Source organism: Drosophila eugracilis, unplaced genomic scaffold (assembly GCF_018153835.1).
Source record: "Drosophila eugracilis isolate 14026-0451.02 unplaced genomic scaffold, ASM1815383v1 contig_1781, whole genome shotgun sequence".
NCBI lineage: Eukaryota > Metazoa > Arthropoda > Insecta > Diptera > Drosophilidae > Drosophila > Drosophila eugracilis.
Window position 1 is genome coordinate 421,475 of NW_024572623.1, and position 23,672 is coordinate 445,146.

A 23,672-nucleotide genomic window follows, 5' to 3' on the forward strand; every position below is an offset into this window, starting at 1 on the left:
GCAAAATGCATTGGCTTGTACACGAGGGGCAGGGGTGTTCTTCATAGAGGGGGGTCCGGCTTAATTGAAAAATCAATAGTGGGCCCCCGCTCCACCCCCGCGCACCTGCTTACTAAACTCGCGTAAATCAAGTTAAAAATCGCAGCAATCAAAGCACCTGAAGCGCAATAAAAACTCATTAAAAGGAGCCCTCAAACTGCACTGGAAAAAATGTTGATCCTGATATGTCCAGGATAGTATCATAAATTAAAAAGCAAAACAAAGTTTTCTATCCTGATTATTATTAGTAAAAACTTGTTGATTCTCATTTTAGTCACAGTTTTTGTTACAGAATTTTGTAGTTTTTTTCTCAGTGCACCCGCAGGATCCCGTGACGATTGGGGGCCAGGTGTTTTGTCCGGACTTTGGACTCCGGACTATGGTTACAGCCACGGCCGTACTCCGAAATTGGATTTGAACAAATTACGGCACATCGATTTCTCATTAGAGGAGGGCAAGGGGGGAAGGAAATCAAGGGAAAACCCGGGAAATTCCGGGAAAAGGAGTCGAGGGGAAGCTGCGACATTTGATGGCGACAGAAATCACTTAAAGGGAAAATTTAATTGACTCGACTGCGGAAGTCAGCTGCCAATTTGTTGGCCATGCCCCACTGGCACAGGAAATTTCGTCGACTTCCTGATTTAAATAATAACAAACTGTGCCGATGTCTGCTCAGCCTGCCTCTGCCCCCTCTCCCTCTCTATCTGCTTCCTGTAAGTCTAAAGTCTTGCTTGTCACGCCAACTGACGGCAGGGAAAGCCCGCTTCCCTTTCCCTTCGAGGATGAACATGATTGGCGTCATCAGCGAGGGATCTGCAGAAAGATGTATGGGGTGTCAACGTTGATTTTGGTCAGCGTTTGCCTGCCGGCTTAGTTGAGTGTCAATATTTGTGCGCCTCCTGTGCGTGGGCGGTGCTGTTGCGGGGGGCGTGGCTCTACAGGCTATGCCAAATTAAAATGTTTGCCTTATGATGCGGCTGAAAATATAAACATGACAGGGCGGAAGGCGGTGCAAACAAGAAATTTCTGTGGTTCGAGGCAGGTTTGGGGGCCAAGTTGGGGCAGGCCCGGTCAGATCGATGGGATAGAACCGATTAGATGATGGGGAAAACCTCGGAGGATGGAGTCGAGAGGATGATGGAATATTTCAATGTGTAAGTCTATTAAATGTTGATACTTTTTAATAACATTTTAGGTCAGAAACCGATTTTTGTGGCTAGTCCATAAAATGTTATTGATTTTAATAGCTAGGCTAAAGACTAATCAAAAAGAAACGAAATTGAAAAGGATTTAAACTAAAACTGAAAAGCCTTTCAAGCTATTGTATGAAAATGCTTTATATTCCGCCTTGGAAATCATCCTCTTAAGCCAGCAATTTGGCAGTGCAACTTTGATAAGATCACCATTCAGTGGATGCCAGCGATTCCACAAGGATGTGCCAGGATGTGCAGTGCCTCCGCCGCCGCCCATGCCACTTGTTTCTTGATTTTCTGCCTGTTGACTGGGAAACTCTTTGCATTTGTTGAACAACAATTTCCGGCCCGAAGCACGAGCCCGACGGCCGAGTGGCCGGCCGAGGCGAGGCTCAACTGGTGAAGGCTCGTCGGGCCCAGGACGAAGCAGGAGCTGCACGAACTGCTATAAGAAGCGGCTTCCATCAGACGAGACCCGGAGTCGCGTCAGCAACGTCGAACTGAAAGCACCGAAAGAAAGACTTTGAACGGGGAAAAGCGAGAGGCGGAACTCAAACAACGAAATATAACGCATACGCCGCGTTGAACCGAAAAGAACTGCAAGTGAAGTGATACCAGAAAAAAAGCAGCGAATATAAAAAGGAAAAAGAGTTTACCGACTTGGCTCGTTAGTGGAATTTTTTGTTGCCTTTTTGGGCAGTTTACGAGCGGCTCAGCATAAATTGGTAACGTGTATATCCTTTTTTTTTGGGGGTGGTGGGGGGTGTAATGGAAAGGGGGGGAATGTGTCTCATAAAAGTGCGTGAGCCCAGAGTATTTGTCCATGAATGGAATCCCAGCAAGGAACTTATGAATGAAGCTGGCAGATGCGGAGGATACTTCTGCTGATTTATGCCGCGGGTTTGGCTGGCATTGTTGCTTTAATTATATGACTGCGAAAACTTGCCACTTTGATGTGGGCATTTATGGAAGCCAAGCACGCAGAAATGCAAATGGAAGCCCGCAGGAAATTTGACACGTGTATTAGTCTATGTGTGTGTTTGTGTGTTTGAGTGTAAGGATAACCCCTGGAACACCGCAGGACATTTAACACTTCATTGACTTTTGTGGCCCCTCCCGGCGCACTGACTCCCTGACTCCCTGGCTGACTGACTGACTGACTGACTGACTGTCAACATTCCGGCGAAAAGTTTCATTTGCATTTCGTGTGCGCCGCCAGTGAAAATTAATGGCCGCAATGGCTTGGCAAGTTTTCCCTTTTTCCCTTTTTCCCTTTTTCGCCTTGCCAATTTGTTTGGCTTCGAACTCTTTAATAAGTTTGCCAGGCGCCGCAAACTTTTGCCAGCGGCACAAATTCCTTGCCCGACTCCTTTGACAACCTTTGACCCTTTTCCACAAACGCACACACGCGCACACGTGTGCGTGTTGCCAAGCTGCCACGTTGCCACGGGTGTCTGATCCTTCGGCTTTGACATCTAATTTATGAAGCGCTCCCAAATCCAGCGGCGGCACCCATTCCCCCTTCAAGCAACAGGCTGCCGTACCTCTGCTCCCAAGGGACCCGTTTATTAGGGGGTATCACGTAGTCGTTTGCCTTTATTTACTACCGCCCCGGACAACTGCGACTAAGATAATAGTGCTGTTGAACAAGTTTAATAGTTTAATAGCTGTGGCCGAGCAGCAAAGTTTGGATGATGGATTTTAATATGGAAAGTTGTTAAATGAAATATCCTTTAAAGTTAACTTTCGAAAATTGAAACATTTTATTAAAATGTAAAACATTTTAAGTTTGAAATTCAATCGATTATCAAATCGTTTTTTGAACAAGAGTTTGCCTTTACTAACAGTGAGCTCTTTGCCTGGATATTACTTTCACTTTTCCCCGACAGAAGGTTAAAAATAAAGAGCTTAAGGAAGAAGCAAATCCCATTGGCCATTTGCCACCACTTGCCCACTTGATTCCCCACCCCCAGGCCCTTTTCTTTTCTGTTCCATTTTCCTGCTGACCTTAAGTGATGGGGGCGTGGCAGCTGCGTCACATTCCTCAGCTTGTTAGATTTGTTGCCCCCGCCGAAACTTTTTTAATGAGTTTCATAATCTTTGATGCGCTTCGCTTTGTTTCAAGTCCCCACCGCCCCCATCCACAACACTCTTTCGAAAGCCGAAAGTCGGCCTAATGATGTGCGAGCCATGGAATGTGGCAGCGTCCTTTTAAAAATTGTTTTTCTTCTTTCGGGGGAGTGCAGGGCTAGGACATAGGACCAAGGACTAACGACACGGGCCGGGGTCGAGGGTCAGAAGTTATTCAGCGAGTGCCGGGACTGCGATAAGCGTTTAATTGAAAGCGACCCTTGATTTTCGGTTCGCCAAAGGGATTCCAACTGCGATGTCCGTTCCAGGTCGCCGGATGCCTGCTCATTGCAGTTGGCAGTTTGCATTTTAATCCACGAGTGCAGCTCAAAAACTCATGACCGCATGCACTTTTTTGAATTCAAGCTGGAGCTGTGAAGCATTCGCTTACACGGAGGGAAAATATAATGAGTTTGGCCACAGTACTTGATATAAATTTCATCAAAAGCTTCGAGGATGAGAGATTTTAGTGGGTGCTTGTAAGGATTACATTTTAGAAATATTTAATTAATATCAAAATATGTCGAACGAGGAGTCCAGTGTTGTGTTTTTTGGGAATATCTTCCACCCATCCACTAATTAATTTTAAAATATTTCATATCTCTACGATATATATCAAAAACATTGACCAATTAAGCCATTCCGAAGAGCAGAGATCAAATCCGTATCAAATACTTCAATTATTTCAGGTGCTTGTGGGCGTTTTTTGCTGAATTATTCTCGGAAATCTAGTTCGTTTTTTGCCAAACCGAATGCAATTTGGCTTAAATTATTCCCCCACTAATTGAGAGCCTTTCGAGTGGATTCGAGTGGAAGCTGAGAATGCAGGCGGAAGGCTTTCGAGAGGGGAATTTCGAGGGGCACGTCAAAGGGTCAGGTCGAGTGGCATGCATTCCGAGCACATGTTGCTCATGTGGAAGGCCCGACTGCCTCGTACTCTGATTTAAATCTGGAAATCTAGTTCGCTTTGTAGCTGTTCAGCTCTCGCTCGGTTTAAATTTCATTTGTTTAATTTCCTTGCCACGTAATTCCATTTCGAGCCCTTCTTCCACTCCGTTTTGGCCAACATATTGGGCAACATGCCCAGCAAATGCGCAACAAAGGGGGCAAAAACATCAGTGGCATCTGGCAGCGAGAAATGCAATTGTGCAACACATCCTTGAATCCCGGCAGCTGCATCTTTCATACAAGCTCCCCCTTCGGTCTCTTATTTCCTACGGCCCACGCGGCGTATGCGTAATTTGTGTTCTGTTCCCTGTGTCGCAGAAGTCGCGGGTGGGAAAATGTGGGGCGAGAAGTTTTCGTGTTGCCAGAAGGCAACTGGGCGAAAAGGAAAGATTGAGACCAGCATGAAATTCGCCAGGGAGAAGGACGAACAGAGTCCTGGCAACGGATTCTTCGTCGTCGACCAGAGATAATCCTTTGTCCACGGCTCCTTCTTTATCTTTTGCTGAGATTCTCTTTTTTTGTAACCTTGTTGCTGTAATTCTGATAAGTCTCTGCTCTGAATACGCTGCATTTAATATATGTTTTTATTTATTTCCCAGGGGAATGAAGCTGCAGATATTTCTTTAATGTTTAAGTCAGATTGGGAGTTAATCCTTCAGATTTTGGAAACTTATTTAATTAGAAAACCAAATTAAACTTAGCAAGAAGAGTATCTGTAGTTTTGGTACTCCAACTTGTCACTCATTCATGATATGTTTCCATCTTGTGGGGCTTCTTTTTCTGTTTCTGACTCTGGGTTTTCTCTGTTTTTTTTTCGCAGACGTGCGTGATGGAGGGATATGAATAATCTGCGCGTTATTTCCATCTGCTCTTCACTCACGATTCCCCGTTCTGCTTTTCATTGCAGCTGGTCCCACATAATCGCCCCGCCACCGCTACCTCCGGATTTTCCATTTCCCATTTGCACGGCCGTAATGAGGCAATGAGACGAGGGGCAGCCGGAAAAGCAACAGCGGGAAAAGCAGCCCAGGAGCCATGACATCTGGAGTCTGCCGGAGTCTGGAGCTTTGGCCTCTGCCCGAGTGAAAACCCCTGGAAAAGCCCATCCCAGCGATGCTGCGCGATATCTTTCTGTATTTAGTTCTAATCGTTTTATTTTGCTTCATTTTCATGGCGCAGTTAATCGTCAACGTTTACGCGTTCCAGCGCCAGCCGTCGCCCCACAAGCCGGAGCGCAATGAAATTATATTTGTCTAGAGCGGAGACAGCACCACCCACACGAACACAGAGAATAATGTTTCAATAGCGATTCGTTCAATTTAAGAACGGAACTCAAAAGTACAGTCATTAACGGACAAAAATAGAAAGTATTTAAAGTAATGATAGCCACTAGTAATAAAGCATATTTGTCTAGCAAGGAGACTGCATCGGCCATCGATTCAACGTTATTTTTACATCTTAGCTAGACTCCGAAATGATAACCAAAATGTATTGAAGTTGAAGCTAGCTTAAGGCCAAACAATAGCCATTTAACACGAGTTTTCTCCCTGTGCACCCTTGAGGCAGGAAAGGAGGTTGGAGAATGAAGATGCTGCAAAAGCAAAGGCTACAAGTCAAGCCGTGGTGGTTGCCGTTTAATAAGAAAGGGAACTCAACTACTAGGTTCAACTCTCAGTTGAGTGAGAAAAGTAGGAAAAGCCAAGGGGAATGAGGGGGGAAGGGGGAAGAGGGGAAATGGGGGAGGAACGGAGAGATCACCGCAGGAGGAAGATAAACCCTCGAAGAACTGTTAAACTAGGTTGCGCGCTAATTAGTAACGGTAGTCTTGGGAGTGCACAATACGCACCACACACCACTACACACGGGAACCACTGAAACACATACCTACACTGCGAGAAAATAGCACTTGGTAGGGTGTTATAATTTCAGCTGGTCAGCAGTTATTCTTCATATCAAAAGATTAGAATTCGTATTGATATTTAATATTTCTATGAATATTCTAAGATTTAATTAAAGTTTTGATTTGTTTTTTCTTTTATTTTTTTTTACTCTGCACATACAAAGAAAGTTTTCCCCAGCGACAAGGTAGAGGCAAGGAAAAACCACTGGAAAATCTCCAGCAGCCGGGGCAAAGGAATCCAGTGGAGTTTCCCCGCACTAAAGGAAAAGTGTAAAAAGCACAAATTAATTTCATAATTTTTTGCATTTTCCCATCGAACACTTTTGCTGCCACCCCCCCGCCGTTGTTTGTCTTTCATTATACTGTTTTTTTTTGCCAGGGATTTTCCAACAGTATATAAAATTAATTCACATTCTGTTGTTAAAGTAATTAATTGAATGTGACACCGAGATATTTTCGCTTAAAGTTTTCATTGCCTACTTTCCGGCTTTAAATGGGCGTTTTCATTCCGGGCAAGTGGAAAGTGTTGGGGGCGGGCTTTAGTACTTTATTTTCCATCGATTTCTAGCCGCACTCGAGGCGGCTGTGTTTCAGCCTTTTTGGGTTGCTTTTTGTTCAATGCCTGTTTTTCTTTCCACACTTTTCCTGCTTTTCTTTTTTTTTTTTGTAGCGCTTTCATATTTTTCGGTTGTTTTTCTTTTTTGGCACGCCAAGCGCGTTTTATTGTTTTCTTTTGAGCCCCAGCACTTGAGTCCTCGAGGGGCATACACACACTTGACCCCGTTGCAAAAGCGAGCATTGAAACTTTACAATGGGTCCGGAAGGGGGGTGGTGGACGGTGGGTGTGGCCGGGCATTTAACTCTTGCCGGGGCGGTTTAACTTGATTGCTGTCAGTGTGTCCAAATGGAAATTAAAGTTTCATCAAACGCTCAGAGCCCTCTAAGCGGATGTGGGCCAAGTTTGCCCAGAGTTTTCGAGGGGCTGCGCTAAATTTCAAATTGAAATTTAAACTGGAAAGCCACACAGACTCACACACACCACACACACCCAAATCGAAGGAGAATCAAAATGTATTAATCGAAAATTATAAAGTTTTACAATTAAAAGAAAATCTATTATAGAGGAACATTTTACGAGTACGGTTATATACTCCACTATACATAACTAGATATATGATATATACATTCGAACAATAATAGTTATAGTCGTCGGTCGGTAAGTGCTAAGCAGAGCCCAGAAACATAATTTCACCCTGAACTTGTATCGAACTTGTAGCTAGATCTGAATCAAATCGAGGAAATCAAATCGAAAATCGAAATAAATTGAGTAAAGCAAATAAATGTTCTTTGGCGAAAGAAGACTTGCAGTTTGGCTTGGGCGGGCAACAGGGGGGAGAGTCTGATGGTAAGTTAAACCAATTAATAAAGAAATCAACTCGAAGATGATGCCTCTTAGGCACTGGTTTAAAATTCCTTTAAATATTTAACACTGAAACAAAGAGGCTGCATCTAATTGGTGATGCAGTCATCAAGCAGGATCATCTTGTATTCTTTCTCAGCATCCATAATTGAGGTTAGCCCCCTCCTCTTGACCCGGCTAACTTAACCCCCTGGGCCCGTCCATTTTGGCGAACTGAGTGACCAGTCCATTAACGTTCCCATTTCCACTTTGCGGCCCCTCGAGGAAGTGTTAAATGGCATCGGGCAATTGGCATGAGGAGAAATGAATACATTATCTCGGCCATTTAGCTGAAAGGAGCGGGACAGCGCTTGTCATGTCACTGGCTGGGTCCTCGGACAAAACTTTTGGCTCTCGTCCAGAATGCAAAGAAAAGCTGACCCCCCTTCCCCATCTGCCTTGCCCATTTCCCTTGTATGCAACAAGCTTGCGCCGCCCCCTGCCTCCACCCAGGAATTTTCCTGGGGCCGCTGCATTTTTGCTGCTCTTCCCTTTTCCAACTGGGGTTTGTTTTTATTGCATGCCAAGATGTCTGAGCTTTCAGAAGACCAACGGACATGATGGGCAACAAAAACAAAGGCTACTGGTGGAGGGGAGGAGGGCGTTTTGCAGGCTGAAATGCCACCGAAATGGATTTTTGTTATTGTTATTGTCGCTGGTCTCGTTTGCTGAATTTTATTGCATTACAATGGACTGCGCCTTGACCAAATTTGGTCAACAAATGAAACGAAATGAATGGGAAATTGATGCGGGAAAACGTACAGAGGAAGAAATATATTTTCCTTGCTTATTTTTGCAATCACTTTTTGCAATTTCTATTTGAAAAACCGCATAAAATATGACAGTATGGGAAGACCAACACTTCAACCGATAAAAATAATAAAAAATGTTAAAATTAAAAATCACATAAATAATATCTGGAAGGCAGAGGCAAATCCGAGTTGGATTTACGGCGAGATCTGGCATCGGAAATCGCTTAAGGCAGCCGACAGTCCATTTTTCACTTGGCATTGGCCGACAGCTGTCGAAGGTCGGGAAAGCATTCAGAAGAGAGGGAAATGCGGGAAAATCACAACGACTGTTTGGCTTTATGGGGAAAGCGGACAACAACTCGCAGTATTTATTTAATATTTATTTAATATTTATTTTGTGTCATTCGTCTGCCCACTTTGATCTGTGCAGCGACAAGTTCTTTGCCAAAGTCAAGTCAGCTGAGGAAAGCGATGCGGAGAAGGCAGAAGGCAGAAGGGAAAAGGAAAACGGGTCCTTGTTCCACCCAATTGACAAACGAAAATCAAAACTAATTAGACGCAAATTAATGAGCCATGCCACAACAGAATCACCAAGAAAATCAGCAGCCGCGGCGCGAAGAAAAACAAATGTGATGAAAATGCGATGTGAAAATGTGAGAAGCTGACAAACAATTTGGCAGCGTGGACAGCTGAAGGGGGGCTGGGAGGAGGTGATGGTGTTTTTCAGCCACCCCCTGGACCACCCACTTCCCTGACCTTTCAGCTGGCTGAAGGAAAACTGGTGGACTATCAAAATAAACCACCAAACAGAAGAGAAGTCTTCGTGATCCCTCCCTTAAGTTTGAAAAAAACTATCCAAAGAGATGTTTCTCCAGAGAGAATATTAGGGAGAGAAAAACCACAATCATATACACACGCACACACATATTCCAATTCGGTTACACACACTCTGGCAGCGAAATAGGAATGGACCACACGGCGTATGCGCAATTCGCTTTGGCACCCAGCCAACGCTCTATACTTGGAGATCAACGGAAAAAGTTGCTGATTTTTTGCCAGAAATTATTTATAACTGCTTGTTCATGCACACTCACAGACACACCCGATCCGCTGGCTATATGCACTGCGCCAGTATCTGTGTGTTATTTTCGAAACGACTCGCTCTGCTCTCTCTGCCCCCAGCTGTGTGTTAACTTGGCCAGCAGAAATGTGTATAGCTAGTTCTGGTTATATCCATCTGATCGGTCCGTGGAATCGAGTTGGAGTCTCGCACTCGGAGGAGTGCATGAACGGTTCTTTGTTTAGATGAATGAAAGGCAAACTTACTACAGCCTGGGCCTGGAAGGGGGGTATTGCTTACCTGCAAAGAGAATGCAAAAGAAAGACAGAAATTAGTTGATTATTTACGACACAGATACAGATGTAGCTATATATATATGTTCGTAGATGAACGACTGCTCCAATAAACAAATAATTAAACTGATATATAGCTATTAAGTTATTTTTAGCCGCAATTTAAATTCCTGATCGAGGGACTTGGGCAAGTCAGAAATATATGCAAAAATCTGATGAGAACTATAAATTCAAGATTTATATTTTATTAGCATTTACCAATTAATAAGTATATGCATATTTCTATTAGGTTATTTTTAGCACGAGTAAAATCGTTGACAGACAGAATTATGGTGGGTAGAAGTTGAACTCTCTTTGGGATCTCTCCTTTACACCCCTTTAAATCAAATTAATCCTGATATATTACAGTTTAATGTCGCCTAATAATGCCACTCTGCCACGTTGTATTCAAAGTAAGGCAATTTATATGCAAAAGTGGAAACTGGAAAGGAAAACAATAACAGAGCCGACCGAGTGAATAATGCCGAAAAATAATAAATCCACAAATGAGCTGGCACATAGTAGATATAGCTTCTATATCATGCTTTTCCTTCGCTAATGAAACGGTTTATTATCTGATTATTTCGCCCATTGGAAATGTGCACCCAAAAGAAGGCCAAAAGCAGCTCAAAGTCAATTAGCCTCTTGACTGAACCCTAATGATCCCCAAGAAGCCCCTTTGCCGCCGCTTCTGACCAAGTTAATTGCACAAAATGAGTGAAAAGCAGCTGCCGCCAAGCGCCCTGGGCCACTTGAAGAACATATAATTTATTTTATTACATATATATACTAGAGTCGCCGAATAAAACAAAATTGCCGACGAGGCTCTGGTTATGTTTCTGTTCCTGGTTCGCATTCCCATCCTGGAGCTCTTCTCCTGCTCCACATGGAAGACAATCGTAAAGTGCTTAATTAATGCCCACCTACATGCGAGAAGGTGCAAAAGTGGGCCAGTCGGGAGTCGGTTTTCCCCCTGGAAAATGCGGCAAGGGGGAGTCGCATCACTTTTAATTAAAAGATAAAAATTCCCTGTCCAACGGTTTACGAGGTGAGTAGGGGAGGCAGGGGAGGAAGCTTCCCTGCTTGGAGGTGACGCGTCAAAACGCATAAAACGAAGAACGAGAAACTGTTAAAGAAATTAACACACAGGAGACAAGGGGACTTTCCAGCAAAGTGGCATAGAGGACCAGCTGGAAAACTGCTGCTAGTGCCAAGGTGTGGGGAATGCCAGCTTAAAGCGCCCTCCTAAATCAATTACTATTTAATTCAATAAAATATGTAAATCATCATGAAACTCAAACCGAAACGAAGTGAGCTTTTGAAGGATCAAATTAAACACTTTGAAGTAGAGCAAAAGTGGCAAGCCAAACAGCGTTAACGAAGTGAGGAATTCTAAACAAAGCAGTCACTACGGCAAGCAATTGGATTATTTATATCATCAACTTGTTTAATGCAACCTTTGATTGCAATATTTAAGGCCACTGAAAGTAAATTTTGTTACACTTCTTGCTTAGTTAGCAAAAGCAGCCTGAAGGCCGCCTGCACTTTAAGAACCCTGTTAACAGCCCCCTCTGATGGCTTCCCCAACGGATATTTGTATCACTATCCTGCTCATCCAGGATCTCACTTCTAGCCCCTTTTTTGTGACTTCCTGTTTACTGCATTTTTTAATGGCTTAAACTCCTGAATCGATCCGCAGACTGCATTGACTGCTCCACTTCCACTTCCACTTCCCTGATAAACTCTGCCGTTGCTGCAAAGGAAAGCCCAGAGATGAAAGCGGGAAAGGAAGAAGGCGAAATGGGAAATGGGGAAATGGGGAAAAAGGAAAAGTCAGGAGCGCCAGAGCGGAAGTGTGTGTGTGGATTGCTGTAGCTGTTGTTATTGTTGCGCCTTGATTGCTGCCTGCCATGAAAACCTGCGGATAAAAAGTCAACTATTCGGACCCTACACGGGAAACAATAAGTACGAACAAGTTTTAGGTTTTACTTATGGTTTACCCTATTAAAGGCTTTCTCATGGTGATTATTTTAAAGAGTATTGTTTTCCATTTGTTTAATATTCTTTTTAACAAAGTAAAATAAGTTTGTTTAGAGAGCAAAAGAGCTTCGTTTGCGGGTCAAGAACGCAATTTCTTTGTCTGTGCCTGTAAATGCTGGTCGCCAGGAATGCTCATATGTAGGACTGCTCTGTGCCAGCTGGAGTCAGTTGGAGAATGTTATTTTTCCTTTCATCCTGCCCTTTTCATTTCCCCCCGCTTTTCCTGTTTCTTTCCTATTTTCCTTTTTTTTTTTTGCTGATTTGAGAAAGGCAGTGCCAAAATGCCGTCGGGCAAAGGAAAAACAAGCCAGGCGGGCAAACGAAATGTAAGGTGCGGAGTGGCTATAAGGGTGGAGGAGGGGCAGGTGTGAAGGCAGGCACACACGAGAGGGTGTTGGTACATTAAGTGAAATGAAATCCTGTTAAGCGAAACAATGAAGCTATTAAAAAAAATATGTAAGCTCCTGCGCTCTGCTTTCGATGTGTGCGAGAGCAAAGTGGGTGGGTGGGTTGGTGATTTTCCTTCCACATTTCCCTGCTTCTCAGGCAGCAGCCAGGTAAACCTCATAATATCGTTTAATAAATACTTTACAGCTTGATTGATTGCTCCTTCAACGTTTTGAATTCCGGGAGCGACAGGTGGGCCAGAATCTCTTACATCTCAGCATTATTCCCCGACTCCCCCTCCTGAATTTATAGTACCTCCAGTAATTTATGCTTTTCCTGGAAGGGAAGGCAAGCGAAACCACCAGATTGGATCCCATGTGGCTGACTACAATCAAAATGGCAATTCTGGGCTGGCCATTCGCCACCCCCCCAAAGATTATCCCCCTTATCAGCCCTCTCCCACCCCAGCCTTGCCTTCTCAAGCCCAGCGACCTGGAAATGCTTCATCTTCCTTCCCTTTTCAAGTCTGGAACCCTTTTAGTGGTCGAACAGTTCCTTCCCAGAATTTCCTTCTGCCTTTCCTCGCCCCCCCTCGGAAAGTATGTGCATACATTAGGCGAGGCCTGGGGGAAATTCCCTGCCTTCGATGGTGATTAATGTGTCTCGGTTTTTGTTTATTTTCGGGAGCCCAGCCAGGCGCAAGAGCGTCACTAAATGCTTCAGTTAATTAGCCATCGATGAATAAACCAAAGGAGTATCTGAGTTGGGCCAAAACTTATTTATAACCGGGAAACGGCAAGAGGGATTTAAGTTAAGAGGAGGTAATGAAAATATATAAGTTTTTCAGTTCAAAAGTTGATTGTAATGTCTTTGGCAGACACAAAAATAAAGCCAAAGATTTTCCCCCCAAATCTCGTGACTATTTCGTCAAGAAATTCTGAAAAGTCTCAATAAAACAGCAATTTAGTCTATGCTTTCCCTCGGATATTTTCCTTTGCAACGACTAAAAAAATATAAAGAATTTTTAAAGACACTCTGACGCGCTCTCTCTCGGAAATATCAACGACGAGTGGAACTTTCAATCCGTCGGGCATTTGTCAGTTTGACAGGCGGCGGGGGCGATTTTCACCCGCTTGCCACCCCCTATTTGCACCCACTTTCCCAGTTGCGTACCTTGGTGGTGCGGGTCTTGTGCCACTGGGAGGTTTTCTTGGTCGTCGTGGTGGTGGTGGTGGTCTCCTCCTCCTCCTCCACCTCCTCCCCGGCGATGACGTCCTTGTCTTTGGCAGAGTCTGCCATGGCGAGTGTGTGCTTTCGAGAGTGCTGTAATCCTTTCTAGCCCCGAATTCTTTGCATAAATGCTTTTCCCGCTTTTCCCACTCTTCTCTCTTCACAAATATTATCGTATAATTTTCTGAAATCTTTTCCTTTGCTCTGAGTGACTCACGAACATCTTTTCTTGCTCATTTTCACTGGAAACACATTCGGTTCTTATTTTGATATCTGCGCATGAATATGAATTAAATATTATTTATTATTTATTTATTTGATTCGACTGCTGAGTTCTGTTATTCCTTCGCCAAGCTCTCTCGCTTTCTCCTTCTCCGGTGCCAATTTATGGCTGCAGCTGCCTCGAAAAGTGAAATTCTTGGCTATAATTAATTAAACGCGTTCACTAAAATCACCAACAACAGCAGCAACGACAGCATTAGCAACAATTTCGAGTGCGAAACTTGGCCGGCAATTAAATTCTGTAATTATTTGTAAATAAACGGCTATAGACCCAGATTTATGAACTTATAAATCCGCCAGAGGCGTGGGGATTTATCCATAAATTAAATGCGAATTTGACATTCATGAATTATGGAAAGGCAACCCCTTCTCGTTTCTTGGGCTGCCACACTCGTGGGTTTTTCACCGAAAACTTTGCCTATAATTAAGCAAATTACTTCCTCGATTTTATAAAGAAATTCTAATAAGCCCAATAGCAATTAAAAAGAAATTTCGGACTGGGAACACAGCAGCTGAGGTTCACACAAAAATCAAATACTTTTCACAGAACCTTTTCTTTCACACAGAGAATACATTTTTAAAAGGGATTTCCTCTACCTATTTAATTTTTAGTTTAAATTCAAAGGAAAAACTGCAAAAACAGTTGCCAAAATAAGAGTTGCGAGTTTCTGCTGAGCTGTAATCTTGGAATATATAAATATTTTTCCTTTGAATTTTTAAACCAGCTTGTGGCTGAGCAAAAAATCCCTTTTTTAGGTGTCCCGAAATGAGTTGGCAGTATGACATGGAGTGGCCTTAAATTGTGAAAGGAAAACTTGGGAAAAGTTCATGAATTGAAATGTTTAGAAATGTGTTGGCCTTTGTTTATTCGGCTGGCGTGGTGTTTCGGTGTTTTAATTGTTTGATTTGTGTTCGGCGGGTCTTGAATTCGTGTCAGTTTTTGTGGCGAAAAGTGTTTTATATCAAAAGCATTTTCATTTTAATGCACTTTTATGGACAGCGGCAGCGATTGCCGCTGCACATCGTTTGTTTGCATTGAATTGTTTCTAGTATCACACTGTTGTTGCTGTTGTTTTTGTTGGCTTTGTGTGGTGTTTGCTGAATTATTATTTGTTTGATTTGGGTTGCATGTTTCTGTGGCGTGTTGCACTTTTTTTGGGTATTTTGTATGGTGTTTTGTGCCTGTTTTTGTATTGGTTTTTGTTTTGGGGGGTTTGTTTTTATTTCGGCTTCGATTTGCATTGATAGCGCGTGGGTATCAGAGGGGTAGTATTATGGCATTATTGGCTGGATCTGCTGGCATGCGAATTTTCAAGTGGAACAACATTTGTCGGGCACAGTTTTCCGGCCTCAGCCACAGAGACGCGCGTCGAACGAACTGAGTTGGCCCGAATTTTCTTCGCCCGCTGCCAGTCGAAATATGTGGAAAATGCGGTGAAAAGGGGAGACAGGGCGGGGAGCTGCTTTTCGCCGAAGGAAAGAGAGCTGGCTAATAGAGCGGCGCACACAATCAACACTTAATGTGGCCGCGGGGAGCTGAAAAATTCCGCAATTCGCTCATCATCTTCAAGATGAAAAGCCCCGCAGCCTGCTCTCTTATGTTCTAAGTTTATTTTTTATTTTTTTATTGTTCATTGTTTGTTGTGCGAGTGCGAGTGTGTGTGTATGCGAAAATGTTGCCTTCACTTTTTATCATATTTTTGAAATTTTTCACTTGCCACCCTTCGTGGCTCTTGTCAACGGTTCGTATGCGTAATATGGCAGTTTATATGCCGCCGCCCGCCTTTCTCTCACTTTTCTCAAAAGAGCTCTGTTCGCGAACTTGCCAAAACAGGTGAACACGATTCTCCCGAACACGAAAAACAAATTAACCGAAATGTTCAAAATATATTCGCACTCAAAAATGTGATTTTCGAATTGAATTCTGAATTCGGAATTCTGAATTCTGATTTTTGGCTGCCTCGATCTCGGGGTGTAGATGCGACTGCCTTTGGTGGCCAACTGAATGGGGCAATCACACTTCTCGATCGGAAATTACTTCGCCTGCCTCGTTGGCCTTTGTCTCACCTTTTGTTTTGATATTTCCCCGGGTGTTAATCAGTCAGCCGCCCCCTTCGATTCCCACCCCCCCTCTTTCAGAGTTTCCATCATCATTGTCGCGTGCTTATTGCGTTTTTGCCTGGGGCGTATTTTTAGAAACTGGTGGACAAATTGCGCTGCAGTCTACCAGGAAGATGTTGTAGTTTTCCCGCAAATTTATCTCGCAATCAGTCACAAAATTAAGGCCTCAAATGGCGGAAACACAGAGATGGCCAGATGCAGCTCTTGCCAAATCTCGGCTAATGAGTTGTTTGCTTTTAATTAAACCGAAATTTTCATTTAATTTGAATAGCATTGATTGGGGTTTCTGGCACAAAGGAAGCCTTTATCCCGAGTCCCCAGCTGTCCCTTTAGCCGTGTAATTAATTGGTTCTCCTTTTACTTTTTTCTCTCTTCCCTCTCATTCCCGCTCTCCTTCCCAAAAGTTTTTCCTCTTCCTTTCCTTTCGGCCAGCAAAGTTGGTCTGAAAACCCCCTCCAGCTGGCACATATAAATAAACAACAACAAACGATTTGTAGGCCCAACGCCTGCTAAAAATAAAACGCTCCGATATTTCCACCCAAAAAAGCAAGAAAATAAAATATTATTTATAGCCCAAGGCGTCTGTGTGCGTGTGTGTGAGTGTGCCAGTGTGTGTGCGGGTGTATCAATATGCAGTGAAATGATTTTTGAATTTCCAATTCGCAGCTGGATTTGCAGCATGTTGATGTAAAAATCACAGATGCAAATGCAGCGCAAAAAACGGGGGAAAACGGAAAAGTACACAGAACGGCAAGGTGGAAATCAGGCTAGATAAATGGAAAGCATTATGGAGGGGAAAACACGGCTGCAGTCTGGCGTTTGGCGTTTTCCTATCGGTGTTTACAAACAAAGGTGGAAAATAAATCAACGGCAGGGAAAGGGTGTGACAGGCGTTAAAGGGCTTTAACCTCGCCAAGCGGAAAATGGGGAAGAGTGCGACGGAAAGGAAAATCCAAAATGGCAGTTTGAGAGGCACTGGCGAGGTGAGTCAAGGTGAGTTTCCCCCCACAGTTTTACGCCCACCGACTCATGTCAGAAATGATCATTGACATTGTCGCGCTGAAGGTGTTCTACACACACACACACATACTAGAAACTCTCTCGCACACAGCTGCTTAGGAAAACTCTCACACATACACCGAAAGAGTTGCAGGTGTGCTAAGAGCAACTTTCTCTTCGATAATTAGCTCTTTTGCCACGCACACACCTGCTGCTCCTCGCCAAAAAGAAGAAAACAGAAAAGAAAACACAAATCGAAGAGCTTGAGGTGAGCAAACTGTTGCTTCTTCTTCTCCTGCGGCCTTTTCTTTTATTTTTCTAATTTTCATTTATTTTTATTCGCCTCCTCAAGTGTGTGTGTTTGGGTGTGCCTGTCCCACTCCCACCTGATTCACAGTTTCAGCCGAGTGACCGCACCGCTTTCAAGGTAAATCATTTTCAATTTCAGCGTGGAGAAGGTGAGTTCATCGCTGGCGAGGTGGGTTTCGAAGTGGGAATTATCAGTTCTGAAATTGGTTGGACCTTCTTCAAGGCCTCTTAAGTTCAATCCAAGCAATCAGTCAATGTGAATCATGTTAAATATAGTTTTTAGCCTCTTAAAAGTCGAAAAATATAGAAAATTTTGTTTTCAAATAGAAGAATCAATAAGGTAGTAAAGCTAAGCATTCAGAGAATCAACAAAGGAATCCAAGTCGAGAAATTGGTATATAAATAAGTGCAAATAATGGTTATCACAGAAAGCAAATCCCAGGACTTCTCCTGCCCGCCGAAAGCCCCTCGTTATCCGGCGCTGCTGCTGCTGCTGATGCTGCAGAGGAATGTTTGGCTCGCCTGACCATGTGCCTGTCTACGGGCCATAAATATTATTTAATTTTATATATGTTTCTTTCCGAGCCATTAGAATTATGTAGGTTATAATTTAAATAATCAAACACAAAGAACGGCGGCTGGGAGAGCGCTGCGGGCGAAACATCAAATGAAGGCAGAAATGTTGCTAAAGAATTTCACCTCGTCTGGGGTCGCCCTCCCAGAGAAAAACACGACTACATATAGCCGAGAAAAGCGGAGAGGCCCGAGAGTTATGCGGCATATTTATAGATTTTGTTATTGTCAAAGTGTGTTGATGGGTCTTGGAATGGAAACGAGGGCTGACCGTATAACAAGTTCAGGGATTATGGGCTTGGGCTCACGAAAGTCCGTCAATGAATCAATTTCTGTAATGAGTAATGCTGTCGACTGAATTTAAAGATGTTTTAGGAGGGTTTCTTTCTTTCTTTTAACTTATACTAATCGGTGAAACTATTAAAATAATTTTGAAAACCTGGAAAGGTGTCTAATATATTCCCAAAATATTTTGGTAGATATAGTCTAGCTTAATTGAATTAATCACTATAGGAATACTAAGTCCAATGAACTGTAAATATGTTGAAAATTTTACCTTTTCTGTTCTTACCTTCAGTCCCCTTTACAAAAATATCCATCAGGCAATAGCTTATCTATAGAGTGCCATTAAAAACGCGCCCATAAAATGATCTTCAACGATGACAGCCATTAAAGACAGAAAGAAATCAAAAATAGAAGGAGAAAGCAGGATTTTCTATTTGCATTTAACGAGCTGTTCGAGTGGTTTCCCTGCATTCGTTGTTCTTGCATGTTGGACTCGTGTAAATTAATATTTTTCCCATTTTATTTGGCTCCTGCTAATGGGAAATTGATTTATGGACGTGAGACCTAAAGCCATCTGACATTTTTATGTGTGTTTGTCCTCTGGTTATATGCATTTGCGATTGTGGCTAATAGTTCTCCCCCATGGGCTGTATATCAATCATACGCCATGTTAAACGTTATTGGAAAATATTTTTCTTTGTCATTTGAAGAGTTCGAACTTCGATGTTATGTTATCTTTAAACAGTTCCACTGGGAATCTGATTTATTAAAGCTGTTTAAACTCTTTCTGGGAAATTTTCGAAAGCTGCTGCATGTCGAATATCAATCATACGCCCTGTAGAGCTCTCCCGGAATAGAAGAAGATCCCCAGAATAGCCAAGTCGAACCGATTTAGTAATCAAATGGCAGTTGCTCGCATGTCGCAACGTTTAAATGTCGTCGCCCACTTCCGGGATCAGTTTTTCCTTCTTTCTGCCGGCTTTTCCACCTCCCGACCGCCCATTTCCTTCGCTTTTTTGGGGGCAGACAACTAATTAGAGAGGCACATGTGGCGATCAACTTCTGTGGGACTTGCAGTTGGTCGCGCATTTCAATTTTATTTCGTTCATTGATTTTCCGTTCGCTGGGCTCTTTGTGTTCTCCGCTCGCTCTATTGCAAAACCATCAACAGAATCGCCGAATGCATTGCCAGCGGCGGGGAACAGGGAAAATCGTTTTAGTGAAAATAAATTGAAAATCTTTTGGAACATTTTTTGTATGTTGTGATAGATTGCGAGCATTTTCAGCTGTCAGCCAGCTCTGTTTGTGGAACATGCACATATGTGGGTGTTTGTTTGCTTTTTGCCTGTTTGCCGTTTCCTCCGATTCCCATGCATATCCGCAGTATTCGCTGGCTTTGCTTTGTTTGTCCCACTTGGAGTCGAAAGGGGCAGAGGGGCAGGGGGGAGACTGAGAAACTAGAAAGGAAGAACAAGGAGGGCAGCCAAGGAAATTCCGGCGCAGTCATGAAGTCTCGATAATGCACTGCATGGACTTCTACGATTCGAGAGGCACTTCGTTGCATACTTTCAGGATCAGCCATGTGACTGGTGACCAGAAGGAATCGCAATCGCCATGTCATCGAAATTAATAAAGTTAACCGTCGGCTAACGGTTCATTGGAATGGAATTAATTAGCTTCCTTTGTGGAGAAAATTAAATTAAATCAACGCTGTTAAATCAAAAGTAGCCACTCATTAAAATGCGTAATAAAATTCATTGCGGAAATATGGGAATTGCTTTTTTTGTTATAATGAAAATGTATTTATTCAAATTTGATGCATTGAGCGAGGCAAAAAGTAGAACAGATTAACACATTTGAAGATAATTTATAAATGAATTAAAATAATGGGCGATAACAAGACAAATGGCAATGTAATGTAACCATTTGGCAACCGCACAGAAAACATAATTTATTTTTTAAATCCGCCTTAAATTGCACCAAAAATGTTATTTTGTAATGTTTGCTCAATGAAAAAGTTAACTTTTATGCTTTGCAAGAGCATAAAATCTTCGTTTTATTGCTTAGAAACAAGTTTATGTGTCTGTTTCTGTTCTTTCTCCCATTTGCATGGCGCATTCTGATTGATTGCGCGAACGCTGCGAGCTAAACAAGACAATGGGGAAATGGCGCTGGGAAATGATTTTCCGAAATGTTCAAATCATCCAACGGGGGTTCGGAAAATATTCATGACAGCTGCAGCTGTGGGCGGAAAGTTGGCTGTTCTGTGTGAAAATCTGGCCACTGCGTGGCAAACTGCAGTGACCGTAGTCAGCATTTAATCAATCTAATGCACTCGGTCGTCGGTCGTCGGTCGACGGTCGTCCCCAAGCCCCCTAGTCACAGCGGAGCACTCATCAAATTAACACCTTAAAGTCTCAATCGCTCACGGGGCCCACTAATTAAGTAAAAACAAAGCGAAAGGTGGAAATGGGGGGCAAAAATCGTAAGGTTGAGGAAATGTGCATGAGCTTAAGAGTAATTAGGAAAATATATATACAGTTCTTGATTAAAGTCAAGACAAGGGACTGGGCAACAAAACCAAAACATTCGAAGGGAAATGGAAAGCGGAATAAGTCGCAAAAAGTGCAAGGCTAGATACAAATATTTGCCAGCTTCTTCATCAGCAAAATTGAAGAACGAAGGCAGAACACCGATTTGGTAAGGGCACAGCAAGAAATCATATAAACTCTTAAAGAATATGGTAAACTACAAATATTATTGGCATTTAAGGTTGTTTAAGAAGAGTGTAGAATATCCAGAAGATGTTCTTCAGTATATACCTAACTAGACCCCCTTTTCATAGTTCCAATTTGAGGAAATCGAAACCCAAATCTTGTTTCCCTACACTCCGATCGCTGTTAAGTACTCTTAAATTGTTTTTCTCAGCGTAACTCTGAGCTGCTTAAGCGAAACACTGCGAAGGAGACCGCAAACTGCTTAGCAAAATTGCTAATAAACCAACACAAAGCACAAACAGCAAGGCGAGGGCCAAAGGGCAGGGGGCGGTGGCTGGTTGGGGCTGGTGGGAAAGGCAACAAAGGCCGCTGGCAGATAAAAAAGTGTGTCGATAGCAGCTCAGAGTACAAGTAATAAAGGAAAACTCCGAGCGGGAAAGAGATTAAGCGAGAGCGGGAAGGCAGGCAGTCAACGTTTATTTTTAAACATATTGAAAAGGCAAGAAGAAGCGGTTAAGTTGAGGCATCGGTCGAAGCGAATGAAAACAATTTTATTAAGTGAAAAATACGAAGGCAGAAAATAACCCGCAGCCAAAATAAACAGACCAAAGCCAAGGCGAAAAGAAGAGGGAAAAAGAAAAGCGGGAGACCGAAGCGAGGTCCTTGGCAGTGGCAAAATGTTCGCACGAACTCAACGGGTTGCCCCAGGGGCGGCCAAAAGGAAAAGAGGGCAAGGGGGCGGGACCAATCGGAGGATATCTGATTGAAAGATGCGTCGAGGCATCGTTGTCGATGTCGGTGTCGACTCACCTTGAACCACAACAACGCCACCAACAGCGCCGCACGCACAGCACCCGATTAAAGGTGCACTGATAGAAAGTCTTTCTACCTTTCTATCCCTTCTTAAACTTCTATAAATGAATCTAAACAGTTATAAGAGACGATTACCTATAACTTGAAAGGTAGACAGGTTTAATCATTATACTTGCTTAGTGAAAATCGTAAGTCCTAATCCCATTTCTCCCAGTGCAGATCAGACACAATTAAGTGCGAAGAAAACGGAAGCAGACGACAAAATTTTACGAGCCAAGCAACCGAAACGCAGGCGGCGATGAGCGGAGAGGGCGTGCCAGGTGACAAAAGCACCGACGACGGCGACTTCTTTACATAAAAGATTGACAAGTGATTTTCACACCTAAGTGGCAAGCGCAGGAAAACACAAAGGCAGCAACACCAACAACAGCAACAACAACAACAACGGAGACAGGGAAAACTTTTGAGTTGTTTTGGTCTCCCCCCGAAAACCAAACCCCCTCTCGTCAGGTTATTTTTTGGAAAATTTGTTGGAGGAAATTGTTTGGGGCATTGTTCGTGCGGCTCAGTTAGCTAAGTCGATAGATTTTCCCACCCCGGGGCGGTTTTAATTTGTTGAGTGGCGGAGGCCGGAGGAAAACTGACCATTGGAAATGTTGCAGAGTTCTATCAGATGATTGAGTGGGAAAACTTTAAGAATGGGCTACGGCCCAAAGTGTAGTCAATTCTGGGGGGGAAAACTAGGAAAGTCTAAAACTGATAGAGGTGATTTATTAGATAAATACTTTCTCTAACCAAGTTTGCTGGGAGTGATTAAAGAGGTTACCTTTTGGATTGAAATTAATTTCGGAAAAGGGGATTTTGAAGGTATATGGCTTTGAGGTTTATTAAGGATTATTTAAAGTGAGTTTAAGAGGAAGATAATGCCCTAGGAAACTGCTAAAAAATCTAAATAATTAAACACCTTTAGACCCAAAGTAGCTGTTGATTTCTAATTTCCAATAAAAACTGCCCAGAGATTAAGATAAATCTCTCCAAGAACACTTGGCGTACCTCCTGAGCCAATAACTTCCAATAACAACTCATGGAGGAGAATATTCAAATAAATCCCAGGGGACAATGGGCGAACCTCTCGAAATCCGGGACTGGGCCCCCTGGTGGGCGACTTACCGCATCGTCTGTGATGGCCATGGCTTCCTGGTGGATTTTTCTATTGATTCCCCGAATGGAGCAGAGGTCGGGCGGGGGCACTGGGGGTCTAATCCGCTTTTGCCAAAATCGAAATTAACTTGAATGAGGCAATATTGGCTATTGCGCAGAAATTGAATTGAAATTTCGTAGATTTTCACAGAATGGTAATATATATATATCCAGTATATATATTTTGGATCGCACTGGTGCACACACACACTGGCACACACGCACACACACTGGTAAACAAGATCGCGCGTCACGAACTACGAAATGTGGCAGAGTTCGGGGGAAATCGGGGGAGTCCGAAACTAATCTATTTATCTGGCTGACTGGCTGGACTGGTCAATCCATTCGACGCGATTCCATTCCAGCTGGGGCTATATAAATCAATAGTTTCGGTTCGATTGCCACGCGATTGATGCGTCGGTGCGCGCTGCTTTGTTTTGGGGCTTTTGCGATGCAACTAACTGAATGCGATGCAAATTCAAGTCGGAAACTGCATCGAAATGCAATCAAAGTGCCAATTGACGTCGAGTATTTGCAGTTTCCCTACATTATACTCGTATATACGAGTTTATATATATATATATCTATGTCTGTGTACGTGCGGGGTTAACTTTCGATTTCGCGCTGTTGACAAATTCCTGGCATTCTCGCTAATATTCCTCGCGGGCTTTTCACATGGTTTTTCTTTTTTTTTTCGTTCTCCCATCGAGCGGAAATGGCAGCCATTGTCAGGGCCAAGTGGCCGATTCTTCAGGAGGAGGCCTCTTAACTCGGACTTATGGCCACTTGGCCGCAATTAAAGCCGGTTTCGTTTGAATATTAATGGGCACATTAACCGCAAATTGCAGCCAGACTGCAATAATTACGTTCGCGCGAAAAAATATATTCCATGTTGCGCTGGAG

At 43.2% G+C, this 23,672-nt stretch overlaps 2 protein-coding genes across 11 annotated transcripts in view; one reads left to right on the top strand and one right to left on the bottom strand.

The window, feature by feature from the left end:
- The window catches only part of LOC108111325 (tropomodulin), a 47,545-nt gene that overhangs the window by 18,266 nt on the left and 5,607 nt on the right, over positions 1–23,672 (bottom strand). Inside the window, exon 1 of one of the 10 annotated variants that reach the window (XM_017220728.2) lies at positions 22,740–23,196. The exons of 8 other annotated variants lie outside the window; for them this stretch is intronic. In XM_017220728.2, coding sequence (XP_017076217.1) covers positions 22,740–22,760 — 21 coding nt within the window. In that variant the 5' untranslated portion in view covers positions 22,761–23,196. Of the gene's footprint in view, positions 1–13,413; positions 13,569–22,739; positions 23,197–23,672 lie in introns of those variants that run through there. One more of the 10 variants, XM_017220726.2, reaches the window with a different exon arrangement.
- On the top strand, positions 1,726–6,164 carry LOC108111332. The gene is made up of 2 exons (XM_017220753.2): positions 1,726–1,957; positions 5,218–6,164. The coding sequence occupies exon 2, from the start codon at positions 5,424–5,426 to the stop codon at positions 5,565–5,567; it is 144 nt and encodes a 47-aa protein (XP_017076242.1). The 5' UTR covers positions 1,726–1,957; positions 5,218–5,423; the 3' UTR covers positions 5,568–6,164.

Bases quoted from the DNA above. Each gene is read 5' to 3' on its own strand.
- LOC108111332 (XM_017220753.2), top strand. From the start codon at position 5,424: ATGCTGCGCGATATCTTTCTGTATTTAGTTCTAATCGTTTTATTTTGC.